This window comes from Myiozetetes cayanensis, unplaced genomic scaffold (assembly GCF_022539395.1).
Source record: "Myiozetetes cayanensis isolate MyiCay16 unplaced genomic scaffold, myiCay2020 scf17, whole genome shotgun sequence".
NCBI classification, from domain to species: Eukaryota; Metazoa; Chordata; class Aves; order Passeriformes; family Tyrannidae; genus Myiozetetes; species Myiozetetes cayanensis.
The window spans coordinates 6467061-6477679 of record NW_026087378.1 but is presented as its reverse complement, the minus strand read 5'-3'; the positions used below and the strand labels follow the sequence as shown (position 1 = coordinate 6477679).

General features: G+C 44.5%; 1 protein-coding gene and 1 long non-coding RNA gene across 5 annotated transcripts in view; one reads left to right on the top strand and one right to left on the bottom strand.

Moving 5' to 3' along the window:
- Positions 1–10619, top strand: part of LOC126638554 (uncharacterized) — a 1011613-nt gene that overhangs the window by 467975 nt on the left and 533019 nt on the right. The window lies entirely within an intron of this gene.
- The window catches only part of ERGIC1 (endoplasmic reticulum-golgi intermediate compartment 1), a 60638-nt gene that overhangs the window by 4258 nt on the left and 45761 nt on the right, over positions 1–10619 (bottom strand). The window contains exons 7-9 of the mRNA XM_050312512.1: positions 10397–10457; positions 9155–9255; positions 6319–6441 (exon numbers count right to left, since the gene is read on the bottom strand). Coding sequence (XP_050168469.1) covers positions 6319–6441; positions 9155–9255; positions 10397–10457 — 285 coding nt within the window. The remainder of the gene's footprint in view (positions 1–6318; positions 6442–9154; positions 9256–10396; positions 10458–10619) is intronic.

The window sequence follows — 10619 nt, the reverse complement described above, 5'->3', positions numbered from 1 at the left end:
AAGTTTTCCACACAAGGTGTCTTGGGTTGAATTATTTAAACACCAGTAAAAACAAATAATCATTTTTCAAGAATAGAGTTAGGGAAAAAATTAAACCTCCTGATTAGCATAAGAGCCCACTTCACTTCTTAAGTGCTAGAAAAACACAGAAATATTCTGACACATCAAATCAAAGGTACAATGGCTTCAAGGATCAAAAATCAGCGGGCACCAGTGACAGACTTTGCAAAACATTGCTTCAATTCCCTTATCTGTGAAATGGGGACAATGCCAAACTTGCCTCCCTGAGAAACTGAAGGAAAATACATTTGAAGGGTTCAATACCATGACAACAGCAGTCTCAGAGTCTCTGTGGAAAAAGAATCCCAGAATCATTTAGGTCGGAAAAGACCAACAGTACAAAATACTTCCCTGATACCCTGCTACACTGGCTCACTGCTTTGGGATTCATGTCTCTCTCTTGGCTTCCAGTTCATGGAAAAATCCCCTTTTTTTCCTAGGCAGGCCCTTGTCAGGAGATAAGCTCCGTATCTTGTGCCCTTCCCACAACCCAATGTTGTTATTCTCAGAACCACCTAATCCTACACACTGTACAAGACCGAATTAAAAGAGCATCACAGTTATGAAGTAAAAAAATGTGGGAGTTAAGAAATGCCAAGTCCTGTGTAATTAGAACTTGGCTGTTAACATTATTAGGTTACGTTATGGTGTATCACACTTTCCATGTGAACACTGCCCGGTGCAGTGGCCGGGCTGGGGTGGCACCCTGGGAGTTTTTTCCCATCCTGTGGTATTTGACTGCTGCCTCCTCAGTAGCAGGTGGTTTGTACTAACTCAGTATTGAGCACAAACCATATGTTTTTGTATCAAAAATAAATGTGGCCAACAGGAGCAGGGCAGGGATTGTCCCTCTGTGCTGGGCACTGCTGAGGCACCTCAAGAGCTGTGTCTGGTCCTGGGCCTCTCACGACAAAAAAGACATTGAGGGGCTGGAGAGTGCCCAGGGAAGGACAAGTGAGCTGGGGAAGGGGTCTGGAGAGTCAGTCCTGTGAGGAGCAGCTGAGGGAGCTAGGGGGGAGCTCAACCTGGAGAAAAGGAGGCTCAGAGGGGACCTTCTCACTCTCTGCAACTCCCTGACAGGAGAGGGGAGCCAGGTGGGGGTCGGGCTCTGCTTCCAAGGAACAGAATAGAGAGGAAAGGGCCTCAAGCTGTGCTAGGAGAGGTTCACGTTGGAGATCAGGAAGAATTTCTTCACTGAAAGGGTTGTCAGGCATTGAAGGGGCTGCCCAGGGAGGTGGTGGAGTCCCCATCCCTGGAGGTGTCCAAGGAACGACTGGACGTGGCACTCAGTGCTCTGGTCTGGGTGACACGGTGGGGATCGGTCACAGGTTGGACTTGATGATCTCGGAGATCTTTTCTAGCCTGATTCTGGGATTCTGTGATAAATATGTATATTACAGAAATGCAACACAACTGGCACAGAAGGCAACCGGTGCCACACTACATGTTCCTTGTCACGTCTCTTCTCCCACACAGCACTGACCCCCATGGGCAAAATAACAGACCAAAAAAGTAACATAAGAGCAGCAGCAGCTCAGCAGGGATTCACAGTGGCAAAGGAACAAACAATTCATTAACACTGAGTGAAGGCAGCAATAACTAAAGCTCATTTCCATGAGTATTTATAACTGAGATATGAGCATTTGGTGAGGTCAGTGAAACGAGGAGCTGCAGGAAATATGGCTTTAGCAGGACACTTGGCATTCCAGCAGAACGGGGCTTCTAAAACCAGAGCACCAGCCTGAGGCTAAGTTGGTATTTTTAGGGGACAAGTCCAACTCCTCCCTCTGTGCACCCCTCCTTGCTATCCCCCAGAGCATGACACAGGGTGACTTTTCAAGGAAAATGACCACCACAGAGTTGGGTTATTTCAGTCCAGAACAGCTCAGCTGACAGGAGATGTCACACCATAAACACAAAACCCGTCCAACACGAAGATTTTGCATCATATGGTAGGAAAATCTGATTTCAGTACAGCAGTTCAAGGGGGTGGAGAATAGGAAAAAGAAAAATTCATCTGCACAGCTCTGTAGTGCTGAGTGTGAGTCACACACACCTGGCATCGCCTGGGGCCTGACCCCAACACACACAGCCTTGAGGGCTTGTGACAAAAGAAAGGCAGCAGCAGCACTGGGCTCTAGGTCAGCACAGAAGCTGCACCACAATGTTCCTTTACCATCACAGTTCTAATACATATGGAAGGCAAGCATTTATTTATATTTAATGGGGTTTTATGCCAGGAATGATCTGCGTTTGGCTCCATGAGGTCACAGTTTGAGTCAGGCCCAACCATTAAAGGATGAAGGAAAAGAAACAAAAAGTGGAATAATTCCAGCTGTGAGAGCTCATGAAACATGGGGAATGCAGGGGGGTCTGGAACAGAAGGTTATTACAGGAGAGCAGCCGGGATGCAGGCTGAGGTCTAAAGGAAAACATGAGTGGATATGTAGGAGGAGGCAAGGTTGCAAGCGAAGCAACAGGCAAATGTCAGATACATGACTGTGCATCTCTGGGATGTCCTAAAGTGTGAAAATTACTTTTAAGGACAGAGGGGACCAGTAGGACCCTTAGGTAATTCCTAGTATGGCAAGCTGCAGAATCCCACACAAAGATTTCTGGCTGACCTGCAGCACATCTTGCAGAATAACACTGTCTTGTTTTTAAAAACACCACAGGGCTGAATCTGATACCTGCCACTAACAGCTCCCATGGCTGAAATGATTCTGCCTGCAACCATTCCATTCCAGCTCCCCCACCCCATTATTTTCAGTTTAATTTTCTCACACCTAGAGAGAGACCAGATGAGCCCTCTCATACCAGGAAAAAAAAATTTCTTTGGATTTTGAATGTTTCAGCAGAACTTTGGCTGCTTTTCTGCCTGCTCTCCCCTCCCAGCCCCTAGACTGACCTCATGATAAAACCTTCTTTCAGTTTGGCCACTTACAGGAACTCATAAATTTTCAGCAGTGAAACTTTCCCCCTTGCTCCATAACCTCAGCCATGAGGGCTTGAATGGCTTCTCTTTATGGGGAGATGCCTTGATTTTAAGCAGTGCAGTTTAACAGGCAAAAACAACTGTGTTTTAACACTATGCCAACTTTCTGTGGTTAAAACCAGGATCCCTGGAAAACTCACAGAACAGTGACAGAGGCAGCACTGACCCACAAGTAACATAAAATCTTACTTGGTTACTTTCTGGAGTACAACATATAAAGTAAATTTTATGCTAAACCAAAGACTTTTGTCCTGCACCTCTCACATTGTACAGAAAATTAGGATAACTTTTCATACCACAAAAAAATCTAAAGAGCAGGCATGAGAGTGGGAACAGAGAAGATCTGGGAGTGCTGCTACAGTGCTATAATGCTGCTCTTAGCAGTGCTGAAGTTTTGGAGGGCAAACTCATTAGTATCAAAGATCATCATATCAAAGATAACCTTCTCAGCAGCAGGAGGAGATGCCTTTGGCTGTCTGCTGAACAGCCAACACCCCTGTCTCATCTGATCTCTCACATGGGGATCATTTCTCAACAGTGTGTCCTTCCCTCTGACACCGTTTCCTCCCTAAAGTCTCTTTCAAGCCCACAGGATCATCCCCCATCCCTGGGACAAATTTCAATGTACTGAAAGCCACGTCCTTGCCCAAGTAAACAATCAAGGAGCCCCTATCCCAGAGCCTCTCTTGCGGTTTTTAAATTGAACAGCTGCTGCTCAGAACAAGCTGATGATTTCCATGGCCAGCCGGATTTGGGAATGACTCCACATGCCCCAGCCCAGGCTGTGTCTGGCCCTCAGCCCAGTGCTGATCATCACTAACTGGTCTCCAGGGAAACTGTGATGCAAAAGGCCATGCTGGAGATACAGGAAGAATCTAAAGCACAATGGAACAGATCATGTCATCAAAACAGGGCAAGGAAACTGAGGACAGAGGTGTTTTGATCCTTTGCTCCCCCTTCCAACCTTCTCAGTGCCACCCTGGACACTGTAAAGCCGTAAATGTGGCACATGCACAGCCAAGGCTGCCCTCCTGTACAACAATCCCGGCCTAAAGGAGAGCAAGAGCAGGTCACCTGTACCGGGGCCAGATGGGCCAGCCTGAGAGCCAGGAGACAGCACCTGGAACAAGGATCTGCTTTTGCATCAGCCACGTCTGACGAGGGTCTGGTCACTGCAGCAGCCACTGCAGCACCAGCGTCATCCACAGCCTCCACAGCAAGGACGTTCAACTGGAAAGGCCCCAAGTGAGCTGCTTGAAACTATGACCATTTAAAAGACCAAAAAAAGTAGCCAAAAATCAACTGTAAAACTCTTCTTAAGCAGTTCAGCAGTCAGAAAGCACCTGGCTAACCTTAAAGACAGGACAGGGTAAAATTCAAGCTGGGGCCAGTGATGCAAAATGCAAACTTAGACCAGTGAGGAATGTGGCATGTGGAGAGGACTGTTAGTTTGGGGAGGAAGAGAGGAGTAACTGAAATTCATATTTTATCATAATTCCTTATTTGATGAAAACTAATCAACCATTAAACCTTTTTGGAAATAGAAGTGAATCTGTTGTTCTATTTTTGGATTCTCAGTAGGAAACAAGTGTTTCAGTTTTTGAGGCTATGAGATACAAATCCAAACGAGACACAAATCCAAAAGGTCACCGTGGCAAACAGGGAGGAAACCCTCTCCTGTGGACCCCTTATGTAAATTTGGAAGCATGGTATCAAATTCAACAAAGATGCTATTTATATGCACACAATGGAATATCAGCAGTGAATCAATGGACATGACAATAATCCCACCTATTAATCATTTCCAAATCCTGTTTCCCATTAAAAACACCTCCACACCCTCACTCCCAACAAGATGCACAGGAAAGCTCTGAGAGCATATTGTCAGGGAAGGATATGGAAGCAGTAGGAGATGCCTAGTCATGAAATGCTGATGTTTGTCCCTTTTTAGGATTATGTTTTGAAATCAGACATGATAAGAAGAGAAAGTCTTCAACCACGACATCTAGATTTTGCTTCAAGTCCCTTTCTCTTGTGATTTGTGTATTCTAGAGATCACAAGCATGTCTGAAATTAAGTGAAAGGAACTTGCTGTTTATCAGAAGTTGTTAAATCAAAATCTTGAAGTGCAACACAGCTACACTGTTTATGCTACTTCTAATTAAAATACCTAAACAGTTTAAAAATCAAAATTTGAGGTCTTCATTCCAGCCAATTTATCAACTCCTTCACACTCCACCATGCCTCACTGGCACAGCACACTGCAGCTTGAATTTTAAGCCAAATCCCTGAGGACTCATTTTTAAAGTTCTGGAGGATCTTTAAATAGCTCTTTTCCTAACCAGCAGTTTGGACAGCACAGCTTTGTCACAGATGCTGAGATCAGTACTGTAGGATGCTATCTGGGCAGATCAGAATGTAACTCGTCAGGAAAACACCTCTGGAATTTGATAATGCAGCTCTTCTCCACTTATACCCTGAAGCAAATGCCTGGAACTGGAATTCCCATATTAAGCCAACAACTGTCCTGCATTCAGTGTCTTGTAGGAGAGGAGAGATGTGGCTGGTGGTAATATCTCTGTTGCTTGTTTTGTCTGTTTACTGTAAAAGCCATCCAAATAACCAGCAGATAGCAAGGGCAGACAGCTCTGTGTCATCAAACAGTTCTGTTTCCCTCACATGAACTTTCACAGAGCAAACCTCTCTAGGTAAGAGGAGGATGAGTTTGTCCAGCACAGGTTGCCCAGAGAAGCTGTGGCTGCCCCATCCCTGGAAGTGTTCAAGGCCAGGTTGGACAGGGCTTGGAGCAGCCTGGTCTAGGGGAAGGTGTCTCTGCTCATGGCAGGGGGTGGGACAAGATGAGATTTAAGGACCCTTTCAACCCAACCATTCTATGACTCTGCATGTTCAATCTCATCATCAGCAAGCAGTTTACTGCAGCTTTACTGCACACCATGTTAGCTTTACTTCCAAGTTTCTGACATGCTGCAATAAAGCCCATCCTGCTTGGACAGAGCCTTGCACCTCTAGAATAGTGTCATTTTCCTTCTTTTTGTGCCTAGCTATTCAATCAAGTTGTCAGAGCACTGGACTTACCAGTCACCTCACTTACACTGCAGTACAACCACAATGATGTGCTGCTTTATCTCAATCATGTCACAGTGCTCTGGAGCAGAAACTCAATTCTTCTGGGCAAGAGAGGCTCAGAAGATAAATGAAAGGCAGGCAGGAGAAGGGAGAATTAGAGGTTTAGAGTAACTCACCGATGTGATAAACCTGTACAAAGGCTGTCGCCTCTCTGTGTATTTCACTGTGATGGGGCTCAAATCGTAACGAAACCAGATGGCTGGGATAATGCGGCCAGTGTGGCTGTAGGCTACGTACTCCTAGAAAACAAAGTGGGGGAAAAAATGGCAGAAAATGTGAGCGGTCTCATCCCAGAGAGTGCCTGCAATAAAACTGCTTCTGTGGATTTGGCTCTTACTCCACAGTTTTGTACTAATCCCCAGACAGAAAGATGCAAACAGTGAAATCATGTATTACTGCTCACCCCTCCTTATCAAACAGGAAAACAAGCTCTTTATAGTCTGATAATGATATACAGTCTGATAATGATATACAGCCAGATAATGATATAGCTGGGAACAGAGTGATGGTGATTACTCTCACCTTCATTCAAAGTTACAGAACTAAACAGAAAGGATGACATTGAATCCCTAGTTTAGAGGTGCTCTATTTAAACCCAAACAGCCTCTAAGTGGTTGCAGGTGAAGTTTTTGTACTGTAAATCATATGTATGCATATACTTTGTATATATGTAATATACTGGGATATTTATCAAACAAATGGAATTTAGTCTGCAAGAACCTGAAAATCCCTGCACTCCTCTGTAAGGCCCCTTTCCCACTGGGACCAACAATGGGAATGCTTTGCCCACTCAGTATGAATCATGTGGAGCCATGTTTAAAGCACGTTTAAAAATCAAGCTACAATGAAACTGCATACAGAAAAATATTGGCAAAGGTTCAAAAAATCTTCCAGGCTGGTTCAGGAGAGACATCTTTAGATTGTCAGTGATAATCTCCTTTGATCCATTTCTTTCCTAACAACTACAGGGCCATCAGCCACAGGTCAGCCCCCCAGCAAGACACACTGCACACTGCCCACACAGAACAGACACTAACATCATATTGGCATCAAAAGTCACATCTTTTTGAGATAATATCTTGTTTATGCTCTCAGTGGAAACAGATTATCAGTTTTCAATGATCAGGGCATTCACAGACTGAAGAAAAATCCAAGAAAAGCAGGCTGGGGACCAGAAATCCAAGGAGAGCCACTGGTACCAGCATGGTGTACGATGCCTCTCTATCTTCCCTTCTCTAGCCCTGTGACATGCTGCCTCCTCAGATCACCTCTTCTCTTTCCATTCTCCTCTACACAGTGGCAAATACTTCAGGAAGATGAAGAAAAGACAAGCAATAGGACACTCATGAGCATGATACAAAAAATACAACTTTGCTCTCTGTGAGCTCTGAGGCAATGAAACAGCATTTATCTTCATTAATCTTATACAAATCCCAAATTTCCCTCTATTGAGTTTTTTTCTCGTGGATGACAAGAGAAGAAGCCCCTAGTCATAATATTTTCAGGGCTCTTATTGAAGTTCTGCAACACATCTCGGTACTGTGGTTATCTGGGGAAGTGAGGAAGCAGAGGGTGTAGGAGGTAAGAGAGGAGACACAGTCCACACTTAAGACCCTCTTCATCTCTTCATACTTATCACTCTGTGTCAGACTATTCCAATGGCTTCCCATTTCTCTTTCCCACTGATCAGTCTGGGAGTAAAGGACTAAAGCACCAAAAGAAGAAAATGCAGAGGCAGCACTGTTTCTCTGCACTTCAGTTTTGACAGAACTGACCTCGTTTTTTCCTTCCTCTCCCCTTTTCCCCACAGCAATCCTGCCCTAATGAGTCAGTCTTGGCTGAAAGCCCCCATTTGCAGCCAAGCTCACAGAAGTGTCAAAAGCTCCTCCTGTCTATTTTCCAAAGTACTTTCAGAACTTCTATCGCAAGAGTCTTATCAGAACAGCAGCTGTGACATTAAGCAGAACAAATACATTGTAATCTGAACACAGGGAGATGTCCAAATCCCTGGGACACACTATACAGGCAAGGCCAAAAATCACTAGATGGGAACATTAACCTGAGAACTAGTCCAGGAGAGTGTGTGCTTGATTATCACTTGGGGCAAACTAGCAGTAATTAGATATTATTAACAGATTCTGGACTTTCATTTAGCACACAAATGGCAAATAATTTTAAATTGAAAGATGCTTTTCATCTTAAAGAGAAAGTAGGTTTGTTTTTTTCCCTTAGAAAAAATGTTCAATTAATTGTATAATTAAAATCCTGGGCATGGCACTCAGTGCTCTGGTCTGGCTGACAAGGTGGGTCACAGGTTGGACTCAAAGATCTTGAAGCTCTTTTCCAACCTAAATGATTCTGTGATAATCCCCTACAACAAAGCAGGCACTGTGAAAGAGTCAACCAGTACGTATTTGCTGCTACAGGTTCAGTGGCTGAATGTCTGAAATCAATATTTCTAAAAAGCTACAAATTTGGCTAATTTATGTGTCTGATACACCCATCAAAAATGAGACTCTTTTATAATTGAAACCAGGTGTAAGTGATGTTTTTTATCTTCAGCTGGGTTACAGTTTCCATTCAGATGCATCTTGACAAAGACAACAAGAGCTCCTGCAGCATGTGAAAACCTCCCACAAATCTAGATCAGTTAAACTGACAGATGAGAAAGTCAGGAGGAAGAATGCCTTTCTCAGGAATGAAAACAATATCACCACCTGCTTTCACAAGCCCTCTCAACCCCAATCCTGGTAAATGCCAGCACCAGGAGCACCGGGAAGCCCCACTCTGAAGAGCTTCAGTTCCTCCTTCTCCCAGCAGAGGCTACTGCTCACCTACAAACACATGTACACGGCACAGAGCAGGGTGGGGGAAAGAACGGTGACTGAACATCCTCGGGGCATCCACTGGGCTGCAATGAGGAGCCTCCTTGAGAACTGCCTGCCTCTTTACCTTGTTGGCTACCGTGTACTGGTAGGAGTATCGCTGCTTCCCGCTCATGTCCTCGTACACCGTCGGGACTATCTTCAGTATGTAATCGTGAGATGCAAGAGCTGCGGTCAAAGGAAAGTAAAGGGAAGTACACGTTAGCATTCAGAGAAAGGAATCACAGCCTACCCAACGTTTCAAAGTAAAGGAAGTCACAAAAAAGGTACCTCCCTCCTCCTTATCTCAAGCTCTGTGACAAAGCGACAATTTCACATCCTACATTTGTGTCCTTCGAACAGAGCTTTGTCAGGTAGCTGGATGACACCAGAACCCGCCCACCACTTCTGTAGGACCACAACCCACAGGGTTTGGGTTACTTGAACCTTCCCAACTGGCTGCAACTATAAATGGTAACACTTATCACCACCACAAAAGCCTGGTTAAAATCAGGAACTAGCTCAGGTTAGAGGGGAAGCTCACTGAGCTCCTTCTGAGAGAAGCAGCTGAGGCATCATAATCTGTGTAGTCTTATTTCTTGTGCTCCCATCTTTCTTTCTCTTCTTCCTTTTCCTACAGCTGCTTAGCCTTTTTTTTTTTCATTATTTAAATGACTTGTGCCATTTTTTGTGTCTGCTAAAACAGTTCTAAAACAGAATTCTACCTTACTTCTCTGCAGGATCCTTTAGCCAAGTGTAACACAACATTTGGCTCCTGGAGGAAAACACAAAAAACCAAACCACAACTGTGTATCTTCAGGAACAGCCACAGAAGTTTTGTTTCAAGAAATGGACAGGACTGATGTCCTGCAGGAGCCTGAACATTTGAGAGAAAAACTCCATGCTGAATTGTAGCATGCACTGGAAATTCCCCTTTGTGTGCTGGTCATAAAGCAGGGGATGAAAATGCCTCTCCTTCCAGCCACAGTGTAGAACTTTGGGTAGGAGCTAACCTGTGACACGAGAATAAGGGTAAGTTCTGGTGGTGGGGGAACTATAGGAGTAGGATATGGATAAAAAACTGCCTAGTTCAGAGTCAGTTTTAACAGAGCTGGAAACAATGTCCAGTTTGCAAAAGGGCCTCAAAGGACATTTTGGGCTAAGCCTTCTCTGTAGTACTGGAGAAAATGGAAATGTCAGCCAGCAATGTCTGGATCATTTTGGCTAAAGAGGCGAATTAAAGACTTCTGGATACACCAGTGTTGTATGAATGGCCCTGTTTTCCTCCTGCAGAGAGTGGCTAAGACCTGTAATCAGCAGGAGTACATACGATTCGAGCTGAGTTTGTCTGCTCCCTCCAAGGCATTGAATGCTCCATGAACGTTATGGACCTGGAAAGCAAAAAGGCACATGAAGAAACCTTGACTTGATACTCTTCATCTTTGCTTCCCTATCCTGTAACTAGATCAGCCTGATTCAACCCTTTGCGAAAACAAAGCCTCAACCCAGTAAAAGATGACCTGACATATCTTTCAGTGACCATCATCACAGAG